At 46.7% G+C, this 24367-nt stretch overlaps 3 protein-coding genes across 3 annotated transcripts; 2 read left to right on the plus strand and 1 right to left on the minus strand.

Moving 5' to 3' along the window:
• Window positions 1-1774: 1774 nt before the first annotated feature.
• LOC101771423 (protein HAPLESS 2-A) lies at window positions 1775-8887 on the minus strand. Its single transcript, XM_022824223.1, has 19 exons — window positions 8708-8887; window positions 8478-8618; window positions 7769-7857; window positions 7460-7499; window positions 6907-6964; window positions 6762-6822; window positions 6324-6402; window positions 5970-6104; window positions 5679-5867; window positions 5273-5353; window positions 5099-5199; window positions 4436-4553; window positions 4125-4157; window positions 3342-3435; window positions 3152-3240; window positions 2775-2896; window positions 2525-2628; window positions 2060-2424; window positions 1775-2020 (listed from the first exon to the last, which is right to left on the minus strand). Exons 1-19 carry the CDS (start codon window positions 8885-8887, stop codon window positions 1925-1927), a joined length of 2175 nt encoding a protein of 724 aa, XP_022679958.1. The 3' UTR covers window positions 1775-1924.
• A 4232-nt stretch (window positions 8888-13119) lies between these two features.
• LOC111256510 lies at window positions 13120-14535 on the plus strand. Its single transcript, XM_022824737.1, has one exon. It carries the CDS (start codon window positions 13349-13351, stop codon window positions 14426-14428), a length of 1080 nt encoding a protein of 359 aa, XP_022680472.1. The 5' UTR covers window positions 13120-13348; the 3' UTR covers window positions 14429-14535.
• A 1046-nt stretch (window positions 14536-15581) lies between these two features.
• LOC101780998 (protein YLS3) lies at window positions 15582-16788 on the plus strand. The gene is made up of 3 exons (XM_004955544.3): window positions 15582-16020; window positions 16122-16196; window positions 16297-16788. The coding sequence occupies exons 1-3, from the start codon at window positions 15684-15686 to the stop codon at window positions 16506-16508; spliced, it is 624 nt and encodes a 207-aa protein (XP_004955601.1). The 5' UTR covers window positions 15582-15683; the 3' UTR covers window positions 16509-16788.
• Window positions 16789-24367: the final 7579 nt, after the last annotated feature.

Raw genomic sequence — 24367 nt, forward strand, 5'->3', positions numbered from 1 at the left:
GTTATACCAATTAGACGATGCTATATGCATATGCACATGAACTCCTACCTTCACACCCAACAAGGTATGAAGTTGCATCGTTATACCCAATAAATGATGTTGTACCGGTACGATTGCAACCATAGGTTCGCGACATAACTCCAAATGCCATGCAATGCAATGTGATGCAATGCCACAAGATAAATGCCATCTCCAAAATCCAAATACCACATACTCCATGCTGAACAGAGAACAAGCCATGATAACAAATATAAAGAGATACATAAATTGGTTTCTTTGACATAAATAGTATCAACCATGATTGAATGACAATTTCATATATGCCAAGTATTAACAAAATAGTTATTTATACCATGCTATCTATAGGTTCCCCCTAACATATATATGATATCATTTAATCATTAACAATTTAAATACGGAGTAATCTAAGTCCAAGACATATTTCATCCTTATACTTCATCCAAGGCATATTTCATAATCGAAGTCCAAGGCATATCACATTAAAAAGGAGCTTTTGAGATAGAGCTACTCAACCCAAAATTTCATCCTTATGTTTGAACACATTCGTCAAAACTAGTAGGAAACTACTTCCGACCTTACTCATAACCTAAATATATTAGCACTAGGAGACATGAAGTAGTGTAAATGCCACACCAAGATCAACATACCTCTACAACAGGTCCATCAACTATCAAACCACTAAGGATTCCATAGACTTCAGTATGGTAGGGAAAAAAGATATCAGAAGATAAATCACCAAGTATACGCCATATATAAAATATACTTTCAGCCTCAACCATATTTTTCATAACCCCTCATCCATTGAATAATCCATTCATCCATTCACCCATGTTAAAGAAGAAAACTATATACCCACTATATAGCTATATTAGAATGACATATTCATACTCTTCACATACTTGTAAACATCATGTATAATATTTCAGAATACCACATATAGATATGTGCAATGCATTTTATAAGTGGAGGTAGTAAAAATAACATGTTAAAGTTGTAGCAATGCAACAGTTATGTTCACTTTCCTTTACCGACCATGTAGACTTACATGCCGCGTAGCAACCCCACCTGCTAAACCACTTATGTATATCAGCGCAACAACCCCAAATTCATTCTCATATAGAAACATAAAGTGTTCATATGTCCAAAACCCCAATATGAATGAGAACAAACAAGCTACATTCCTTATCACCATCATCAATGAAGAGCAGCAATGCTTATCTTTTATGTATCAATTTTTGTACAGCAGATTAGGTACCAAATATGTATGTATGTATGTATGTATGTATGTATGTATGTATGTATGTATGTATATGGAAATTTAAGAGAATAAGATACAACTTCGGTAGCAAAACTATAATTTTATCAATCCTCTAAGGTCACCTTAAACACCACTCAAAAAGTACTTCTGAATCTGCCTAATAGCCCTGACACCAACATATAAAAAAAATCATATCTCCTAAAATATGCAACAAAAAATTATTAAATTTTGGTGACAGGAATTTTCCTTAATTCATCTCGTCTCTTCATTCTTCGGTTGCTCAAAATTTCATGATGTTAACTCCAAATACTACATATGATTAGTCAAACGGATTGCTTTCGAAGAGATCTACACATCCACAATCACCGATTTTCTATATGAGCTATGGATCAAAAAGTTAACTTTTATCTGTTCTTAAAATACCCGATCAACATTTACACCTTTTACGCGTTCTAACATAAAAAGCGTATTTTGCTTAAAAGCACAATCTATTAATTCATAGACAACCAATCATAAAAGCAATGAATTCAAATATCTTATGAACTATACATAATTAATGACAGTTCAATTTTTGGGTTGTTACAGCCTACAAACGAGATCGTCAGGCAATAATCCTAAATTACATACGTCAGTCAAACACGGCCGTCAGAACCGGGAGTACTGGCGGCGGTCATGTCCGTGCATCCCATGCTCCGCGTGCCTCACCTCATCCCGCCTCCACTCCCTGAACTCCACGGCGTCCTCCATCTCTCGCAACCGGCTCGGCCCGTCAAAATGCACCGCCGCGGCCACCGCCTTGCCGTGCCCGTGCTTGTGCCCAGCTCCACCCCTGTGCTGGACACCGAGCGTCGGGTCGTGCCTGTGCCGCCTGTGGCCTTCTTCTGCTGCCGCCTCGGGCTGCTCCACGCCGTGCCTGTGCAGCAGCACGTGATGGTGCCTCTGGAGGTGCACGTGGTGATGCCGGTGCTGGTGGTAGTCGCCGTGGTGGTGCGAGTGCCGGTGGTGGTGGTGGTGGCGGCGGCGGTGGCCTTTCCTGTGCCTCAGGTGCGCGCGACCGTGTGGCTCCAGCCCCAGCAGGTCCTCCCACCAGTCGTACACCGGGTCGAAGAAGCCTTTCTGATGAAGAAGCCACAGGACCACTGCGCCTGCAAACCACATGGAGAAAATTCCGTTTGCTGAGCATTGGCAAATGTATGGGGTTCAAGAGTTCGGCATTGAAATAATAGTGAAAATTAGCGTACGTACCTATGGGTAGCATTGCAACTACCAGGCAGATGATGATGACCCAGCCGATGCAGATATACTGGAAATGGCAGCCGATGTCGAAAAGGCTCGAACATTTGGTCCAGCTGCTCCCGATGACATCATTGAATATTAAATATTAGGAATCAGGAAATGCAACAAAACTAAATATTTCCCATTCGTAAGAATTGATTGGAAGCGACAAGAAACCTGTCAGGGAAAATGACGAAACTAGAAGGGATCCAAGAAGTACCTGCACGATTTGCCAGTCAAGAAATTTGTCACGAAATCCCAGAAGTTGAAGCAAAAAGTTCTAATTGCTTCCAAGAGACCCCAGATGCCACCCTCCTCCTTGTGGTCATTCGTTGAACCAATCTACAAAGTTTTGAAGGCAAGAGAAGTAAACATGGAATTTTGCGATAAACACCGATATCCTTCCTTGTCAGGTTGCTTATTCATAGATAATGATTTTAAGCAACATGATGATGTAAATCATTTGAGTTCTTTTTTAGCCTAAAGGAGCATATAGGTTGACATTTAACATTGGTTGCAATTTGGGATCGCCGCCCTTTGTGCAAACAAAGCTAATTAATTCGGATAATCAGTAAGAAAGCACAAACTTTTCAGAACCTGTGTTCCATTATTAAAAACTGTAGCTGTAGTAGAGAATTGGCATTCTACTCTGTCAACTTCAGTAAAATCCGATGCCTTCAGAATTGCTGAAATGAAGCATAACTGAATGTCAGCTTAAGTCCTAACACGGGAACATTTACAAAGCAAAGGATGCTAAGCTCTACTACAATTTCTAGCATTAGCCCACCTGCACATTGATATTTTTCTGCTTCATTTGATGATGAATGCAAGTCAAATGATTTGATAAACACTTCACCAGGTTTCATGACATAGTACTGCTCCTGAAAATGTCACCAGGCAAATTTCAGGAGAAAGCATCCAGTCAGAAGATAAACAGAGCAGGAAATTATGCTCAAGGATAATTAACAGTTAAAATCAGTGTAAAAATTATATATAGTAGGAATAGAATGTTCAGATATTTCTCTCAAAAAATAATTTAATTATCAAGAATATTAGCTAAGTACTTCATTGATTATAAAAATGGTATTCTACATTTATTTGATTGACTAATAAAAAAACTCGACTTGCTGGGGAAGGCCGTCCCCAGCATTGCACTAAGGAATCTCAGCCAAGCTGGCTGAGAAAACCCTCGAACACCGGTTGCACCATAACCAGGGCCAATCATGACCCGCTGGGTTGACGGTCACTCCAACTACCCCGGCAGGAGAGCCCAAACCAACCACAGGTGCCAAAGGGCTATGCCCTACCACTATTTTTTTAGTGTTGCTAGCAAGGTTTATTTTTTGCTACCACCAGGATTTCAACCCTGGTTGGTGTCTCTCTCAACTGGGGAGCTTACCACTACACTACAAGAGTGTTGCACTTGATTGACTAATAACAAGTTCAAGAAATTATGACCACATAAAAGTGGGTCTGCATGTAAGTAAAATTTGGAGCAAACAAAATAGTATAGGTCTGATGACAAATAATGCTCAGAAACACCAAATATGTAGATGATATCGAATATTACCTCCAACTTACTGATGCCACTTAAGCAGTTGAACTACAGATAAACAAACCAAGTTAAGTTCCAAGAAAAATAAAGTCAGTGTTTGCAGATGAGCTCAGCTAAAAACTTTGAACCCGAATTATATAGAAGACTAGATCACACTCAACAAAGGAACCACTAGAATCTTTACACCACTAAACCATAAAAAGAATCAACTACCACTGGCATGGTGCACAGCTAATACTGCAAGATTTTTGGTCCTTAAAAATTCTAGTAAAATGGAGAAAATTAGTTAGCAACATAACATCAAGGATCTATAAGTAGATGCATACTGTCAATCTATATGAAGCCTCCAGTTTGCCAATATTCATTGTTGTAACCTTTGCGGTACCAACTTGACTCAATGCTTCAAATGTTGCCACGTCGATGCCCATGATCTTCCCTGGACTCCTGATATGGAAATGCAACACATTAGACATTTCTCTTGAATTAGATAACATAAAAATGTACATGTGCAGGACTAGAGATGAAACATAGAGTTGCACATTTGTTTTTCTACTATGTTGTCAAGCGTGATGTTACGTACATTTAATTGGAGGGATGGTCATTTGGATAGCATCTGATATGGTTACTTTACTAAGATAGGGAAGGTAGTAGATGGGATCTCACCCTCACGCTGGAGGCTCTGAGATTAATCCTCTACTTCTTCCTTGATTACAATGGATGGTGTGGCTGTGCTTATATAGCCAACCATCTAACAGACTCAATCTAATCTAAACAACCTTATCTCTTTAACAACCTTTTCTCTAATGACCTGCTAACAAACCAATCTTATTTCCATCGGGGTACTGTTCATGAGCTACAGTACTCGTGGGCCTAGGCCTGTTGCCAGCCCACCTGCCATAACAGCATCTGATTTTAAAAGTGGAGTTGTGGTCTGCCAATATAAACCTGGCTGTAATCATTAAATTGAAATGAGTAAATATCATTACTACCTCTGATAGGAGTATTCTATATCATCAGCACTCAGCTCTAGCAGTAAATTGGAAGACAAAGCTTCTGTGACTCCCACGGAAAAACTATGAGCACCTGCATTCTGTAGGGGATGTATCAGAAGCTTTATTCAGCATTGTCAAAATGTGGACTAAGACAAGTTACGGAAATATAACTGGATGTTGATTGATCCTTTGAAACCTTCCCTCCACAATATATAGGGGCACTTGATTACTGTCTATCCGGCTTTTGTCACTCTGAAACAAATGGTGAAAATCTTTCAAGATTCAATCAAGCATATAGTGAGTAATTTGAGTCAAAAAGGCATATAACTGATTAATAAGTAGGCACTTGAAACTTAAACTGCTATGTTGATCTCACAGGAATTAAATGAATTAAAACAGAAACAGTTTGAATTTAAAATATGATTCAGGATACATTAAGGTGAGAAGTTCAGTATCGTCCTTTTTCGACATTGAATTTTCCATTACCAATGGTGGCCAATAAGGCTAATATTTCACTTGTGTTGTTCCATAAGATCAAGAAAAACCCAGGGGCTGCTTACATTAATTCTATAATTACCTCCCAAAAGTTCCAAAGCTGTTCGTTCAAGCAGCTCGAAACTGGTGATGAACAGAAACTAGGTTGGTTTTGGAAAGCCTTATAACCAACACCTATCTGGTTGCATTCAGGACCAAAACGAACTCTCTCCAATAGCATCCACTTGATATGTTCATCACCAAGGTCTTGCGGTTGACCACTTCCAGCGCCCTTCAACATAGCACATTAATAAAATGTTTACTCTCACATAATAGAATAATATTGCAAATCAGTAGATTGTGTCAGGATATCCATCATAATTTGGTGATGTACCTTCCGTGGAGTCACAAGGTATACGTCCTCAAATGTTGGGATACTTGTATAACCAGCATAGTCACCAACAAGATTAACTTTGAGAAAGTTGTCACTAGAAATGACAGTTCTATTCTCCGGTCCAACAACAACCTCCTGCAGTGCAATTGGGGGAAAAACATCTCTGAAGTGAGTGACATACCCAAAATCAATTGCAGACCATAAAAAAGAAAAATTATTTTAACAATCTTCCTTTGTCCAGGTCATGGATATGAATGTTTAATAAAGAATTGGCATGAGCATTCATCTGGTAATGTATTCAAGAATTATCAATAGCACTAGTTGGAACTCTGAATGCAGAATTTGAAGTCCTACTGTTACAGAAGATCCTTTCTTCACTTGTACTCTGATGCTGAACCCAAGTGACCATGGTCCAATTCCCCAAACATGGGACCTGTTCGTAAGATACAATAATAGCCACTTATTGTCTCGAACTGGACCTGAACAAATAAAGGATACCCATGGGTTTGTAGAAAAGTTTGTAAGCTTGAAATGAGGAACTATTCCCCTATTTCAAAAGAACTAAAACTAAGTTTCCGTACATGAAAAAGAATACTTATTTTATTTTTTAAGAACTGAAACAAATAATTCAGTGATGATAGAAATGTCAACAACAAATAAGATCATGCCTACTTAACATAACAGATTATACATTGTATAACTAAGAATATCAGCCAGCAGTCAAGTTCAGAAAATTCACAGCCAAGTCCAATTGTCAAAGGCAATAACTTGTATTTCAGAGTTAACTTGTACCTGTCACCAGGAAATCGTAGACAGTGAGCTGTATTACGTTTTCCTTTGACTAGTTTATCAACTACAAAGTAGATGAGTGTGAACAAAGTGCTAGGTAGTGTACTGAAGAAACAACATATGGCATAAGAATTATTTCTAAACTTACAAAAGTTTCCACATGATGTTGGTGCACGTTGATTAGGCCCACAGGGACAGCAAACAGGCTAGTGCAAGCCACAATTGAGGAAAAGGTGAGCGTAAGGACATTATAAATTATATATGCATATATAGAAGTAAATAGACAAACAAGGCATGTCCATAATGTGACTTTGTTTTGGTTATTGATAGCATATCTCCCACTTAAACAATGCCTTCTGCCAATCAGCAATTCTAGACTATTTATGGTTTGTTAAAGGGTGTAATGGAAACATGTTTTTCTTTTCATGAAAATATGATGTTTTAACTAAATTTATCATTTAAACCAAAATATGCCTAACAATAATCTCTTTTGAATATTAAGTATCTGATGGTTAGCATTCAATTTTAGAGCTTGCTGACATGGGCACATGGAAAAACATGGTTGCTAAATTCAGAGTTGAATTTTGAGTAAGGATCGAAGGATATAATCAACCGTGCAGAATAGGAGGTTTAATATTATATTACTAGCACATATGAATATATGGAAACAACAAGAAGCACATTGGTAAAATATTTCTCACCTCTGTGTGCTCAATTACAGTGCCATTCTCATGCCATAACCTAACCATAGTCATGGAAAGAAATACCATTGGTACAACATAAAAAAATGCCAAATAAAGTCCTGTGAAAGAGTCCACAGATAGGACCATCAGAGTACAAGGATCCAAAAAGGCACACATCCTTTTTAGCAATAGTGAGACCGTCAAAGACTTTTAGAATTTTATGAAATTGTGCTTAATAAAATGAAAATAAATGCAATTTGATTATCTACTAACTGGAAAAATGAGAGGCAATGATGAAGTCCAAATAGGGACCACGAAATATGTTACCTTTCACATTCTCCAACAACATTAGAACCAGCATACGGTTCGCATTTGCGTGTCTCGACAAAGTGTTCCTCAGGTTTGTAAACAACATCCTGAGAGGTGAACAGATAAGAAATGGCTCAAGTAACATTAGGAATCAGAATGATTTGAGAAACGGTAAGAGAATTCACTGTAGTCTGAACCAAAACCGCACATGGAAATTTCACTAACAAATGGAGTGTTATAACAAGTTCGCAACTCAAGGAACAACTAACATATTGAATCCTGTCCCTATGAAGTGATGGCAGAGCATCATATTATTGAATGGTATTGTGGAACCCATGTATATCTAGGAACATTTCTGAAAGGAAATGACTCATTTGTGAGCACATTGGCATATGCCCACCCTGGCATCTGACCGTTTCTCTGGATGTGAACCTGTTGATCTAAAACCATCAATGCATTTTTGGAACAGACATGTTAAACGACTGATGAAACAGCCATAGATTCAGGACCTCGCTGAATACCAGAACTGAAGAAATGGGACCAATGCAACACAACTAATCGCAAATTAAATTATAAACCAAAACATATCCACACAGAAAACTGCACACATCCAAAAACTGATCACAAATTAAATTATTAAAAACGGAGTAATCGTTACCCACAACGTTGTCGTCAGAACTCAGAACTCGACGACACCTGCTACAGAGAGCATGAACAAAGGGCTTACCATAAGGTAGGTGAGGGCGTAGACCGCGGACACGGCGCTCTTGCTGACGGTGATGACGGGGGGATCCCGTATGCGCCGCGTCGCCTCCGTCCCGTTCACCACGTCCACGACCTTGGTCACCAGCGACGCCTCGCCGCCGCTCTGCAACCACCCCCCCAAATCACTCAGAACGCTCGGCTCCATCGGACGCGGCGCGGAGGCGGAGGAGGGGAGAGTAGGGAAGCCCTTACGGAGCCGGCGGGGACGGCGAGGTCGAGGACCAGCTTCTGGGCGCAGGAGAGGCTGCCCCCCGCGTCGGAGTCGCGCTTGCAGCGCTCCAGGCGGGACTTTGAGAGGACCTCCGTGCCGCCTGCACTGCCGGCGGTGGCGAGGAGGAGGACGGCGCAGAGAAGGGCGCGAGGAGGAGACATAGCAGTTGCCGGCGGGGGTTTGTTGCTTCCTTTCGAATTTGTGGGAGGGGAGGAAAAACCGAACCGTTCGTTTCCACTTTCTTGAGTTGTGTGGGCAGAGTCTCGCACGTCAAAGCCTCAAAGGGACTCACCGTCTCACCGTCTCGGGCTCTCGGCCAAGCGTCCCTGCAGATCCAGAAGGAGAGAGGTTTGGTTTGGTGGACGATCCAAGAAGGAAAGAGGTGAGGGGTTAATATTGTCCTTGTATAAACTGTAAATTCATGGCGCGCACAGGGGAAAAAAAATGAAGCACGATCGATCGGACGGTGGCTGCCTGCTGTTGGAATGCTGCTAACTTCCAATCTGATCCGATCCGTTGGATAAGCAGTCTGGACGGTGGAGTGCATGGACAGAGTCTGTGCAGAAGCGGCACACGCGAAGGTGGATAGCAAGGGTTCCCCGCCACGGCCAATCCATGGCTCCTGGACGACACGTTCCAGCGACGGCAGGATCCTCCACACCAGCGGCGACAGTGGCTGCACCCACCTCTACGACGCCGACGCGGGCTCCACGACCACCGTGCCCACCGTCATGCGGCGGAAGGGACGCGAACCCATCGTCATCCCCGTCGTCGCTGGCGCCCGGATCGGATCCAGGGAGGAAGAAGGGAAGGAAAGGATCTACACGTTGAGCAACTACGGCAACGATCACCACGGCTTCGAGATCCTCAACTTGAGCCGACATCCTTAGAAGTGGGAGCTAAAGTCGTGCCAAACGGGGTCTAAGAACAACCGATCTTGGGGGTTAAATTGAGAGGGAGAATCAATGGCCTTGGAGCTGTTTGTGAATCAACCTGACTGTTCCGGTCGATGTTTTCCTCTGTCTTTGTACTCGGCTACTAGCTGAGAACAAGAAACAGCTAATGACTGTTGACTCCCGAGCCATCACCATTTTTAGAGTTATTAAACTTTTTGCTATCGAGGTGAGCATTCAAAAACCATCCTTACGAAAACGCACCCGAATTTGCCATCCGAATTTTTTACATTTTTGCTGAGTTGGAGTGGCACGTGAGCATGCCAGCGTGGCGGAGGCACGCAAAATGACCATGGAGCCCCCCGCCTTATCCCCGCCAATGACGCCGTGCGCACCGCCGCGCTGGCGCCGCGTCTGGGCCGCCGCGCCGCTCGTCCTCGACGATGCCGTCTTCCGCATCCTCGACGCGCACCCAGGCCCCTTCCGTTGCGTCCGTCTCACCCGCGTCTGCAACTACGCCGCGGTCCGCGGCGGCGACCACCTCGCGCGCGACTGGTTCCGCGTCCTCGCCGCAAAGGGCGTCGACGACCTTGTCCTCGTGTGCCGCCCCTGGCCCATCAGCGCGGACCTCCCCGCCAACGTCCTCCGCGTCGCCTCCCTCCGCCGGCTCTACCTCGGCCTCTGGGACGACTTCGCCGGCAGCACCAAGGCCCTCCGCCGCGGCAACGTCGTCTTCCCCAGCCTCCTCGAGCTTGGACTCCCCTCGCGCCCTGAGCGTCCGTGGCAGCGCGGCGCCGTCCCCGGCGGAGCTGGAGACGAGGTAGGCGATCCTGGGCACGGCGCCCCGCGGCGGGCGGTCCTCGGCCCGCATCTGCTGGTGGAGCTTGGCATCGGAGGTCGCGGAGGGTAGCGGCGAGAAGGAGAGGAGCAGCGCGCGGGAGGAGGAGAAGAAGAGAGACGCGGAGATGAGGAGCGAGGAGAGGAGGACCGACGCGAGCAGCGGCGCCGCCCACTGCCGGTGGCCGTGGATGTGCGCCGCCGCCCCGGCCAAAAATGTCCCACACATATAGAACAAGCAGGTTCGGATTGATTATGTACAACTAGCAGCTCAGACAGCTGATTTCTCCAACGAAATCATGCACAAGCACAAGCTTGATTATTCCCTAAGATCTTATCATCAGCAAAGCGAACGCCACGGTGAGCCGCTGGAAATTCACTCAAGAAGTTACGACGCGACGACCTCCTGATCGTCCGGCGGCTCCATGAGCACGACGGGCGCGACGAGCGCGAGCGTGTTGGTGTGCGCGGCGAACGCTGCGGCGCCCCAGTCCGTGCCAGCCCCCGCCGGGTGATCCGGCAGGACGGCCTCGCGCCGCCGCCCCGTCGCCGCTTCGAACGCCACCACGAGCCTGCCGGCCAGCAGCACCACCTCCACCTCCGCGCCCTGGAACGACAGCAGCCGCACGTCGTCGTCGCGTGGAATCCAAAAACCTCCTGTTCGCCGCGGCAGTGATGGCTCCCGTGTGTGCTTCTGCTCTCGTCGTCGGAGTCGGTCAGCGATTGCCAAGGTCGCTGCAGTATCTCCACGATGGAGACCGTCGCGGCCGCCTCCCAGCCACCGTGCCCAACTCGAACACCACGACGTCGCCGTCGGCGCGCACGGCACAGGCACAGTGGAGTCATGAAAAATGGCACGGCGAGCACGGTGCAGTGGAGTCAAGGTGGGGGCAGCGTGTGGTCTTTTCGCGTGCCTCCGCCACTGTGGCATGCTCGCGTGGCACTCCATGTCAGCAAAAATGGCAAAGAATTCGGCCGCGTTTTGTGTGTAGGGCTGACGTGCAACATAATATAGTCTTCAGTCGCAGAGATCAAGGAGAGGGCAATCATCAGCATGTTCGTTTCAGCTACTGCTGCGGCTGTTGCTGCTGCTTTTAGTTCAATGCTACAGTACTTTTGTATAGGTAGGATGCAGCTACAGCTGCAACAATAGCTCAAGCGAGCAGAGCCCATATGGAAGAGAGACTTGACCAAACATTGCTCGGTCTCCACGTATTGACAAAATGGCCCGAAGGCTGAACTGAAAAGAAAAGGCAAATGCAAGTCTCAACACGCAGATTCTATGGCTGATTTGCTTGCACTATGAAGAGAAACGTGCATTAGTCGGCATTAGTAGCCTCTTACATTACCTTTTCTTTCACTTTTTTTCTATCATGGAAATATGGGATCTTTCAAGCAGGCATTTGTTCTGAACTCTGTTTCTGACTGCAAAACTCGTAGTAGCAATTTGGGCATTTGAACTGCAACGAGATTCATTCCAACCACCATATGATCTGTATCTTGTAGCAGTGAAATTCGATTGGATGAAAAAGGATCAAAGATGGAGTGAATTGCAACGAAAATTATAACTTCAGATTGGAGTTCAGTGTTCAGACCAGATACGAGATGAACAGAGATGGCTGCGTGCGTAGTAGGAGTCTGGGCTATAGACAAATACCTGGAGGTAAAATCTGCAATGCGCGGCCGGTTTTCGCAGGGCGACCGGCGACGACGGGCGGAGCCAACCGCGCGAGCTTGGCCAGCGCGTCCTCATCTCCTGCCTCCACCCAGGCCGTGGCAGGCGACGGCGGAGGTCGCGGTGGCCTGGCCCGCGAGCAAGACGGGAGGCAGCGGCTTGGCCCCGTGAAGTCATCGGAGCAGAGCGCGGGATGCTTGGCCGCGGAGCCGGCGGCGGCGCAACCTCGCCGATTCCCATCTCGCCGCCCAGTATATTTTCACGAAGCCCCCTGGATCGGATCTCGATTAATAATCGCGATCCGAATATTTATAACTCACACCCTATATATATTCAAATAACCCCCTAGTTTGGATCGCAATAAATAATTGCGATCCAAATATATGCATATAGACCCCTTGCTAAGATGGGAATTTTGCATGGTACCCCCTGGTTTGCTCTGCCTCTCTCTCAACCGTCACCAGCTCCTGCTCCGGCCGCTGCCCGCCGCCGCCTCCCCTACCGGCGGTAAGAGAAAAACCCCACCCCACCGATTTCCCCGCTCAGACTCTCTGCCGCCCCGAATCGGCGCCGGCGCAGCCGAGCGGCTGCGAGCAGGCGAGTGAGCTGACGAGGAGGAAGGCGACGACTGAAATGGGCCTTGGGCCGCTGCGCCTGACGCGGTTGTAGAAAAAAAAAACTTTGCATCCTCAACCGTGGCAACAAATTAAACGTGCCCTAGACTTCATTCCGTCGTTAGATAACTTGGACAGCGGGCGGCGCCTCGTGCACATCTACGGAGTCCGCCGCCGCCGCCGCCGCTCATCGCCGGAGAGCGCCGGCTTCAATTACTGAAACGGTGAAACCTGCTACGCATGCGTTTTTTTTCTTAGCTCCGATCATTCATCTCCCCTCTGATTGACGAGAAGATGCATCACGTGCCCTAAACAAATCGTGCTTTCTAATCTCTTTTGATCATCAGTATCTGCCAGATCGTGTGAGTTGGGGAAGAAGATGATCCGGCGGTTCGTGAATCTGGTGTTGGAAGAGTACTACGACAGCCGCAAGTATTCGCTGCACCGGCTGGACGTCGCCAAGTATCTCTTCTACCCGTCCACGGCCCAAGCGGAAGCAGCGAACGCCAAGGAGAGCAACAATGGTGGCGGCGGCGTCGGCGATAAGCCGAATGCCCCGAAGCCACCGAGGATCAAGAGGCTGCGGCGCTGCCCGAGCCGAGCATGCGCTTCTCCCCGTTCCCTCCCGCCGACGACGGAGAGGACAAGCGCTACCGGGGGTCGTCCTTCAACGACGACACGTTCATCCTCCTCAGCCCCGGCAGCAGCGAGGGCCGCATCCTCCACGCCACCGAAGGGGGCGCCACCGTCGTCTACGACGCCGACGCGCACGCCGTCAGCGCCACCGCTCCCAGCTTCCCCGCGTGTATGGAGCGGTGGCCCATCGCATTCTCCGTCCCCGGCGCCGGCGGCTTCATGGAAGAGAAGGAAAGCCTATACGTGATGCGCTCCACCATCAGGCCGCCACCGCCGCCCAAGTACAATCGCTACGACCCTGCTCCCAAGGAGCAAGACCCCTGCTCCGGCGACTTCGTGGTCCTCGATTTCAACAAACCCTTCGAGTGGCAGCGTCTTCCACGGCCGCCCTTCGTCCCCGACGGCGACCGGCCAGGCTCGGGCTCCTACTCCGACATCAGAATCGGATCCTCCACGGTGGTCGACGGCGGCCGCACCATCTGTGTGTCAGTGTCACCGTCATTCAACGTCGAGCGCACCTACTGCTTCGACACCGCCACGCGCCAATGGCGGCACGCCGGCGACTGGGCGCTGCCCTTCTACGGCAGAGCCGAGTACGTCCCCGAGCTCGGGACCTGGATCGGCCTCTCCTCCTCCCCGCCCCACCACCTCTGCGCCTCCGACCTCGCCGCCGCCATGGACGCTCACCGAGCTCCCACGCTGCAGCACGTCTGGGATGACTTCACCCCTCCGCCCGACAAAGACTCGTCGATCGTGCTGAACCGGCGCTTCCCGCTGTACGTTCTCAGCCGGTGGACGGAGTGGTCGCTGCTAGGGGTCAGCCTGGTGAACCTGTGCTCCGGCAGGTTCTGCATCCTCAAGGTATTCAACATGAGCCGTAGTGAATCGGTCGGCTTCTCTTCATACGACTGGTCCGAAGAGAAGGAATTCACCGTGCTCACCGGCGTGGAGGTGGTTCGCTGCCACGACGGCGAAGGGGGGCTCCGGATGGTGAAGCACAAATCCAGACGCTGCGAGTTCGACAGCAACGACCATTGGCTGCTCTGAATAGTCAAGCATCAATTCCAAATTAATGTCATTTGAAGGAGCTAGGCACTGTAATTATATTGGTATTATTTTTATTAGATATATTCCACTAGGAAAGATATTTAATTTTTGTTGACCGCATCATTTGGGTTTTTCATATGTTTCTAATTTAAGTCGTCCTGTCTCACGAGTTTCGTAGCCATCATAACTGAAACTTGCATCTGAGATTTTTAGCTGAATTTTGGGTTGACACTCTTGACATTGTTCGCATTCAAAAGTTTGCTGGGTAATTGCTTTGCATAACTTGGCACATGAAAAGCAAAAGGCACATGCATGGTGGTAAACCAAGCACCCTCTCCGTTCCAAATTATAAGTCATTTTAACTTTCTTGGAGAGTCAAAACATATCAAGTTTGACCAAATTTATACAATAAAGTGCTAACATTCATGATATCAAATAGGTATCATTAGTTTCTTCATTAAATATATTTTCATAGTATATCTATTCGGTGCCAAAAAAAATTTGTGATCTTCTCTATAATTTTGGTCAAATATAAAATGGTTTGACTCTCCAAGAAAGTTGGAATGACTTATATATTTTCATAGTATCTTTTACGTCTGATTATTTTCTATGGAAAGTCAACAACAAAGTCAACCATTGTTAGTCTCACTATTCTGAGGCAACAATACTAGGTTAGTATAGGTAGAAGCCCAATGGGATAGGTGGCCAGTAAAAATAGAGAAATATAATGCAAGGATTTTGACTTTTGAGCTATAGTTTGGACCTAATTAAGAAATACCATCTGACATAATGTTGTGTATCAAAGTGGTAGAGGTAGGTGCACATCGGTTACTTGTCTGCCCATCCTGCATACTCCGCTTAGATGGTGATCAAAGTCAGTGCATGCCCATAACGTACAGGTGTCGTGGAGTGAACCAACCACAACCAAGAAACGATTTGGTGACGAACCCTTCCTACCTGAGCTGAACCGTCTCCATCGTGGAGCACTTTGACAAGGGAACATAAGGATTATTAGTTATGGTTGTTATGCTACCGTGACCAACTTCCGAATCTTCTGATCAACCAGCACAACACCTGATCACAAGTCACAATTCCCCTCACGCACCATATGCATCCAATCCCCTTCTCTCCCCTATATAAACACGGGCACATTTCCCACAAACGCATCGCATCATCACTGCAAGTACAAGCAGCAGCAAACTCGTGTGATCGAGCAATATTTAGTGAGTTCGTTCAAAAAGCAATATTTGGTGAGATGGGTCTGAGGGCGTTGAGGCTGCTGGCCATGGCCATGGCCGTGGTGGCGCTGGCCTCGCCGGCACCGGTGTCCGGGCAGGTGGTCGCCGGGCCGCTGCAGTGCACGGCGTCGCTGATCTCCAGCTTCACCCCGTGCCTCAACTTCATCATCAACAGCACCGCGTCCCCGACGGCCGACTGCTGCCGCTCCCTGGGGGCGCTGATGAAGGCGAGCACCGGCTGCGCCTGCCTCATCCTCACCGGCAGCGTGCCGCTCGGCGTGCCCGTCAACCGGACCATGGCCGTCACGCTGCCCAGGGCATGCAACAACGCCTCCGTCCCGCTGCAGTGCCGAGGTAATTGATGATAATCCATCCGGTGATCAAGCGTTCATTGCAGTAATTAAATCTGTGAAGAGATGCTAATCAGCTGCTCAATCATCCGGTGATCTTTGCAGACGCGACGACGTCGGCTCAGTCCCCAGCTCCGGGTCCGGTCGCTGATGCGCCTGCTCCCTTCTTGGCTCCTCTGCGTAAGAACCTTTGCTGAAACTTGTGTAATTGGTGAGACATTTCATTCTTTTCTGTGGAAATTTTACTGATGGATGACATGGTTTCCTTCAAACTGTGCAGCGCCCGTGACGCCGGCGCCGGTGGCAACGCCGGAGCCTGACACGCCGGCGCCGGCGGCGCCTGTAGTGGAGCCCACGGCCACGGCGCCGGTGAGCCAGGGGCAGACGAGGCCGACGGTTGTGCCCAGCGCTGCCTGGAGGGCGAGCGCCGACGTGTCCATGGGGCCTGCCATTGTATTGCTGCTTGCAGTAGCTGGAGCCGCCATGGTGTGAGATACTGAGATGTGATGATCCCCTGGATGTGGCTATTAGCTTAAGAATAAGCGTTGGATTTGTATTCATTGGTGGAGTGTTTTGGATTGTATTATTAATATTTCTTTGTTAGCAATTTGGGGTTCTGACCTTGCAGTGCATGTAATTAGTCTATTCTTTCAGGTAGGTTGAGAATGGCAAGATTAATGTACTGTTATGGTGCAACGTATTTTCTCGTGCCGTCAAATTTGATTTTTCTTTTTTAAGAAAGGGGAGATGGCTAATGAGTGGAGGTTTATTACATCATTATCTAGCACTCACTCTCACCGAATGCTGTTGTTAGGTCTTAAGACACTAGTAGAGAATTGACCTTCCATCTAACTCCTTTAATCCCGGTAAACATTGCACCTACGACTAAAGTGGCCTTAATCCTGAGTCAAAAATGTGCCACCGAAGGCCACCGTGGGAGGGGGGGGGGCAGGGGAAGAGAGCTTTAGAGGTTGTAAATACCAACCAGGATTAAAGCTCTCCTTTAATCCCAGTTGTAACAGCTAGTAGGACGAGGGGACATTTTGTCTTGGTTGAAAACACCAACTGAGACTAAAGGCCCCCTAGTCTCGGTTGGTTAATCCCGGTTGGTAATTCCAACCGAGACTAAAGGGGGGGGGCCTTTACTCCCAGTTGGAAGCACCAACAGGGACAAAACGCCTCACACGCGCGCATGCAGGTGCCTCCCACCCTTTAATCCTCCATTCTCTTTATCCTCTGGCGCAGGGCCTCCCACCCTTCCTTATCTTCTCCCTCCACCACCGAAGCCCCTCCTCTCTAGCTGCTGCCCCTCCGCCGCTCCTCACTGGTAGTGAGGAGCGGCAGCGGGGCAAGGGCAGGGCGAGCGGCAACGGAGGTGGGCGGGCGGCAGCGGAGGCGGGCGGGCGGGTGACGGCGGGAGGGCGCGGGCGGAGCAACGACGGGCGGCCGGCGGGCGCGGGCAGGCTAGCGGCGGCCGGCGTGGGTGGAGGTGGCCGGCGGGGTGGAGGTAGGCGAGGGTGGGCGGTTGAGCGGCGGCCGGCGCGGGCGCGGGTAGCCAGGCGGCACGGGTGGGCGGCTACCGGCTGGCAGGCGGCATGGGCGTGGGTGGGATTGTTTTTTTATTTTTTTAAACTTTTTAGTCCTGGGGCTTTAGTCCCGACTGGCAGAAGGCATGTGATTATGACTGCTGAGAGGCTATGTCATCTGAATCAACATGATATGGTATGTATCTAATCATTCTTTTATCTTTAATTACGTTACATCTTTTAAATTTCATAATAATGTTATTCTCTTCTTTTAGGATATCTATAATCAAACTTTTGCGGCAATAAGCTTTGAAGCGATTCTGGAGCAAGCTGTGGAAAGGTTGGGATATAGTTACAGCATTGGATACCCAACACGCACTAGAGATTTCACACTCCAAACTAAGTTTTCTTTCTACAAGGCATCTCAAGCAACGGACACACCATTGTTTGAGATTTATGGTTGTCCAAATTATTATCATTTTGAAGAGCTAGAGAGTGCACTAGTTCACCGCTTTTTGATGTTGCTGGAACAGGTGAAGTACAGCAGCCTACAAGGGCGAAGGATACAGATAAACCAAAGGAGTCAGCATTTTCAGTTGTCTTCAGGCAACATTTTCCAGTCTCCAACTCCAGAATGCAACTGTGGTTGGTAAAAATGGAGCTTTGTTAAGTGCAGCAGTAACAGTTACTCAGTTAGGAACCATGTATTGCTTTTGTAACCCAACTGCAGAAGTCTGATGCATGAATCTAAAACCAAAGATGAAGGGGACGCTGGCACATTTACAGCCTTATTATCAGTAGTAGCACGAATCCTAACAAGACGTAGGCTTGTCTCACTAACAAGCATTTTGTTTCTGAATTCTGATACTCAATGACATGGTAGCGGATAGAAGATTCATATGTCAGTTGTTCTATCTCACCAGCAAGGCAGCAAATGATTGGTAAACAGAAAAGTCAGATAAAATGGGTACCTTCTTAAAAAGAATACACACAAGAGTTGTGTATCAATAATTGAGAAAAGAGACACAACACTCAAGATATAAAGTGTGGCAAACTGGCAATACACATGTCTGAAAGCCATTTGTCTGAAACAACAGACAAGGAAATGAAAATAACCAATGCTAATATAACAGCAAGCAACCATCTAAAATTCTAAATACATAGCACAAGAAAGAAGTAAACCAATACTGCAAAACGGGAGACTGACCACTCCAGCATCCTTCCAAGCATGCACTTGAGTGATATAAAATTAAACCACTGAAACAGACAGCAGAGACAAATTGCGATTATGTAACATTTTACAAAATGAAGAATTCTGCAGGACAATATGAGGTTCAAGCCAGTATGGATAATTCTGGAATAAAGATACAAAGCTTTCCTGGAATCTGCAAGTTCAAAAGTAAACAAGCTCAGTAACGATATATATATGTGACTAGATATAAGGCATACTTTGCTTTTTTTCCTTAAAAGATGTTGTTCCTAAGTACATAGATATTTTTTTTTTTTGCAAAACATGACATTCTTCTATGGAAAAGGATTTGGAACATAGCCACTTTCAAATGCAATAAATCTGTAATATACAAAATGTTATACTGTAAATTTGCAGAGATAGTCACGCAACTTACATTTCACACACTTTCCACTGGTGGCTGGTTATTTGCGGAGCTGCTTGCATTGGAGTCGTGGTTGCCTTGAGCAGGCAAACTAGAGAAGCCACTGTTGCCATGAACATGTGCCCCTCTGTCAGCTTAATTGAAGTATTTTAGGTGGATTGTATTTTCGTGAGATGCAAGCAAATTCTGTACTCATCATGGTCAAGCAAGGCCGCTGCAGTCGTCATGGCCAGCTGCAGTCGCCTTGCTAAGTGCATGCGTGGGTGCGGGTCCTGTGGGGATGCAGGATGCCATGGTTTAACCCATTCTAATGGGGCGGGGTGATTAGTTGGATTTTTGGGTGGGGGTGGGGCGGCAGGATCTCTGTCAGCTGCTGCGGGTAGGGGTGGATGAAGGGTGGGTACAGCCCCCATTAGCAGGTGATTGTGGTGGCCGGGTATCCTGAAAATCTGCGGTGTCCGGTAGCGGCATGCGCACCCAGCTGCAGCAGTAATGGAAGCCGATGTTGTTGCTCTACCACGACTGAAGAGCAGAAGCAGTAGACATATAGGGTCTGTTTGGGAGCACTCCACTCCAGAAAAATCAACTCCACTCCACCAGCTCCACATTTTCCTAGCTCCACTCCACCAACTCCAAAAAAACATGAAGCTGCTGCACGTGTTTAGCTGATGGCAGTGCTCCAGCTCCAAAAGCATGAGCACTTGTTGTGAATGGTCTATTTTACCCTTTGTGAACGGACCCACATGTCATACTCTTCTATTTTCTCCTCTCTTCTTCCTCTCTCTCCTCTCCTCTTCTCTTCTCAGTTTTAAACAGTGCTACATATATTACAAGAAATTATCATGCGAAATGTAGAACAATCTTGCTCATCAATCGAAAATGTAGAACAATCTTGATCATCAATTGGAAATGACGACGAGAACCAATCACAACTCAAACACCATCTCATCTACACGAGCAAGCAATTCATCTTTCTTCCTGTTTGCACATCGCAAGAGCAGCAGCACGGCGCGACGGGCGGGCGGCGTGGCAGGGGCGGGCGCGCGGCTGGTCGGGGCGGCGCGAGGGGCGGTGGGCGGGCGGCGGCCGGGCGGCGCGGCAGGGGTGGCCGGCGCGGTAGGGCAGGAGTGCGGCGGGCGACCGGGGCGGCGCGAGGGGCGGCGGGCGGGCGGCGCGGCAGCGGCGCGGTGGAAGGCAGGGGTGGCGCGACGGGAGGCTTTGTTTTTTGTTTCGCGAACCGGTAACATGTGTAACGAGTGGCAATGGTGGGTAAATACCCACCAACTCCGCGAGGAGGTCTGTAAAGGGGGTTTTTGGAGCACCTCTTGAGGTACTCCACAAAAAACGTGGATCTACCCCTGCTCCACCTTTTTCCTGGAGCCGGAGTTGCTAGAGCTAGACGCGTTTGGCTGCGAAATTTTCGGAGTTGGTGGAGTGGAGCAATTTTTTGTGGAGTGGAGTGCTCCCAAACACCCCATAGTTGCTGCGCCTCACGTAAGTTGCAGCTTATTCATATATTTAGAATGATCTATATTTCAAATTTTAATACAAATCTTTTCATGAACTTAGAACAATCTATATTTCAAACTTTGGTACTAACTATTATATATGTTATATATATTTTAGAATGATGTGTCATCGCCTATGGACATGTTGCCGGAGGCCGTGGTCAACGACTGATCCGGCACCCGCCTCGGGCTCAGCGTGCCACAGGATATATAGTGTATGATCTAGCATTCTATGGTCTTTTCTGGGAACACTACCCATACATCGTGCATTCCTCCGCTCGCAATGTTCTTCTTTGGCTCATCCACTAGCTGCTTCAAGCTACAGTTTGTTCATTATTTGGAGAGCGAGGGGTGTGGGTTCTACGTGCTGAAGTTCATCTGAAGTAGCCTCCGAGTCTTAGGTTGAATCGAAGAATCAGACTGAGGGTCAATAAAATCTTGAATCACCTTTCTTCATCTTGAAAAAATCAACTGTTGGATATAGCTTATTATCAACCCCCAAGCCTTGGAATGATTAGATAATTAATCCAAGGGTCTTTAATCTTCACGCAAGTCATCATCCGAGTTGTATTGCGGCATTTAGCCCCCGAGCTTATAAGCCAGGTGAGCCGTAGAAGCCATATTGAGTAATTATTGGTGCTTAGCCCCTGAGCTCGGAAGCTAGCTGAGCTACTGGAGGTACGCTAAGCGTCCTGGAGAGTCATCGCCAAAGCTTGACCTGCAAAAACAGATGCGGGTACATTATATAGCATATTGTGGAATATTGAAACTACTGAAATTTATTCAGTGATGAATGTAATGTAAATGTTGTGTGTCATGCTCTTGTTTCGGCCATAGTTTTCCCGAGTAGTTAGCCTATTATGTTTAGGCTTCCAGTCCCTGTTTAGCTATTACCACTGCATGTGAGATCTTTGTCTCATGTACGCGTACTGGCACTGCTGCTACGCATCATAGATCTTTATCTCGTGCACGCGTCCTAGCATTTAGGCATGACAGAAGATCTGAGGCTTTCACGAATTAAGGCGTGTTCTGCTCGAGGAGATTAACAACGGCTAAGAGAAGAAATTTAAAATAAGTAATCGGCGTGGCGACAAAAAACTACGTGATTGCACGTAAAGTAGTCATTGAGACTTTTCTGCCTTTTTGACGAAGAGAGCGCGTATTGCCGTGTAAAGGATTTATGACTCCTTAAGGTGTAGCCGTTGCGAACCTCCAGCACTTAGTGCACCAAACCCGTGGCCATAGCCTCCGAAATTCGATGTACCAAGCCTATTGGCGGAGCTTCCGGAATTTAGTGCACAAAACCCGTGGCTATAGCCTCTGTAATTCGGTGTACCAAGCCCGTGGCTGTCGATTAACATGCCCCAGGAATAATTGGCAAAGTGTAGTTCTGGAGGGTAATTTCCATCAAGAGGCGTACGTAGTCGGTGCATTCACCAACAATGTTGAAAACAAGCCAGAGAAAAATAATTATTAAAAAAATGGCTTGATTCATGGACGATTGTCGATGAAACCGCGACGGTTGTTGATGAAGCTGACTAGTCGGAGTTGATTCCATCTAGTTGTCGACGGTATGAGGCCCGCCCTTGATTAGGTTCTAGTCGAGATGAGTAGTTGAAGTAGTCATTAGCGAGCCGGCGTAGAGGTGTTGCTCTTGCAGAAGTAGTCGATCACATCATCGGAGATTTGTTGGTGTTGCCATGCAAGCTGAAGTCCTTCTGGTAGCTTTATTGGTATGCGCATAGCTGAATACACCATTGGTTTCCAGCGCCAGAGGGAATAGCAGCAGTTGTTTCTTTATTTTGATGCTTGGCGTGCTTTTCCGTCTCCGATCAACAAAACTGGTCTCCGCTTGGGACTCGACTAAGGAAATCGATTCCCTGTAGGATTCTGTCTTGACGCCGTCCAATTCTATTCCATCTCAATCTTGATGCTTGGAGATGATCAGCGGCAGGTGAATTGCTCTACTCTGTACTCCGTTTCCGATTCCAATTCGACGAGAACAGATTCTAGCTCGGAATTAGCCTATCCGGCGACTTTGCTTCAGACTCCAATGTAGTTGCACACCAAGTTGTCGATTGGATGGGAGAACATCGTTCTTGTCTTGTAGAGTAGATCGATCTTGATGATGAGGTCCTTCGAGCTCGCCCGATGATCTCGACGATCACCCCTACTTGGCATGCTAGATGTTAGTGTTTTATACCTGGCAACCTACTGAGGGGTATCCCGATGTAGTAGATTGGTTGGTGGGGAATCGTCGGACCTGGAACTTGAAGGTAAAAGCAAGGACACAAGACACGGATTTATACAGGTTCGGGCCTCCAGAGTAGCGTAATACCCTACATACTATTTGGGGTGTTGTATATTGCACCTTGGGCTTGGGTGTTGTTTGGTGTTGAGGATTTTTTTCTCTATTATAGTTTTACGAGGTCTTCAGCTACCGATCTAGGGACCCCTTCCCTCCTTTATATACTCCAGAGGGGCGGGATTACTAGTCGGTTACAAGGTAGGAGTCCTAGTAGGATTACATGGTATGAGTCCTAGTAGGATTACAGAGAAATCCTAATAGGAGTCCATCTTCCTTCCTTGCGAGTACTGGGGATCTATCCCCGACACTACCGCCTTAGCGTCACGCTGCTCACTACTCACAAATGCTCAGTTCGAGCTCCTTGTTGCCGCCATGGCCACATACTCATGCACACTTCGCGGCTAGCGAGTCATGCCTTAAAATCCTCGTGCGTTGATGCGACACCTCGACGAAAGTTGCAGCTTATCCATTTATGGGAAAATCTATAAGTCAAATTTTGGTACTAACTATTATATATGTGTGAAAAACTTTATTTTACATACAACTTTTTGCATGAATTTTCATCTTATCGTGACTAGTTTCTATTTCCATTTATATATTGATGTGCCATATGGGTACATGTTCTCTTTGTAAATTATTAACCAAATAAATACTTTTAATAAGGAGATGACATGTTCTCTTTGTATGCATATTGTTCAATGTTATAGGTTTCACTATGCAATGTTATTGTTGTTCAAATAATAAGGTTTTGGTCTATGATAACATGATCAAGTATAAGGTGCGCTGACCAACATCTCAAAATAGCTAGGGGTTCTGGTTTAATAGTTTTACACTTCCATATAGCAAGATAGCAACATCTTCTAGTCATAAATATCTTTTCTCTGAAATATCCCCAAAGTTATCAAACAATAGATAATTGTATGTGTCCTTTCAATAATTGAGTACTATAAGGAAATATACATTGATGTGATCTTTGGGGAAATTGCAAATAGCAATAAACACAAGTTGCGCATATCACTAAGCTACACGTAACATTCTGCATCTCATATCCCGTTGCAAAGTTCCCCTGACTAGGGTGTGTAGGAAACACCATGTTAATATATTATTAGTTGTGATATCACCTTGATGTTCCAATTCTACCCATATTCTAGAAGGTCAGTGCACGATCAAAATATACATGCCATCATACTTGGAGCACTAAATGTCACGTCGGGCTACCTTTTATGCGTGGTAAATGCAGCCATCATAATGAATTATCTCTGATATTAGTAATAATACCATTTTCTTTCTTATTAAGATAAAGAATGTGAAGTATGAAGCATTCCTACTTTCTAAAGGGAGTTAATTCTATTACATGAGTATGTTAAATGATTGCAAAATTATTTGGTGTTTTATG

Source organism: Setaria italica, chromosome II (assembly GCF_000263155.2).
Source record: "Setaria italica strain Yugu1 chromosome II, Setaria_italica_v2.0, whole genome shotgun sequence".
NCBI lineage: Eukaryota > Viridiplantae > Streptophyta > Magnoliopsida > Poales > Poaceae > Setaria > Setaria italica.

Excerpts from the sequence above, each read along its gene's own strand:
- LOC101771423 (XM_022824223.1), bottom strand. The coding sequence starts at position 8,887 with ATGTCTCCTCCTCGCGCCCTTCTCTGCGCCGTCCTCCTCCTCGCCACC. Across the intron at positions 5,200-5,272 it reads AAAGGATCAATCAACATCCA|AATGCAGGTGCTCATAGTTT; the intron begins GTTATATTTCCG and ends CATCCCCTACAG. Across the intron at positions 4,158-4,435 it reads AGGCTTCATATAGATTGACA|TTCAACTGCTTAAGTGGCAT; the intron begins GTATGCATCTAC and ends GTTTATCTGTAG.
- LOC101780998 (XM_004955544.3), top strand. The coding sequence starts at position 15,684 with ATGGGTCTGAGGGCGTTGAGGCTGCTGGCCATGGCCATGGCCGTGGTG. Across the intron at positions 16,021-16,121 it reads CGTCCCGCTGCAGTGCCGAG|ACGCGACGACGTCGGCTCAG; the intron begins GTAATTGATGAT and ends TGATCTTTGCAG. Across the intron at positions 16,197-16,296 it reads TCCCTTCTTGGCTCCTCTGC|CGCCCGTGACGCCGGCGCCG; the intron begins GTAAGAACCTTT and ends CAAACTGTGCAG.
- LOC111256510 (XM_022824737.1), top strand. The coding sequence starts at position 13,349 with ATGCGCTTCTCCCCGTTCCCTCCCGCCGACGACGGAGAGGACAAGCGC.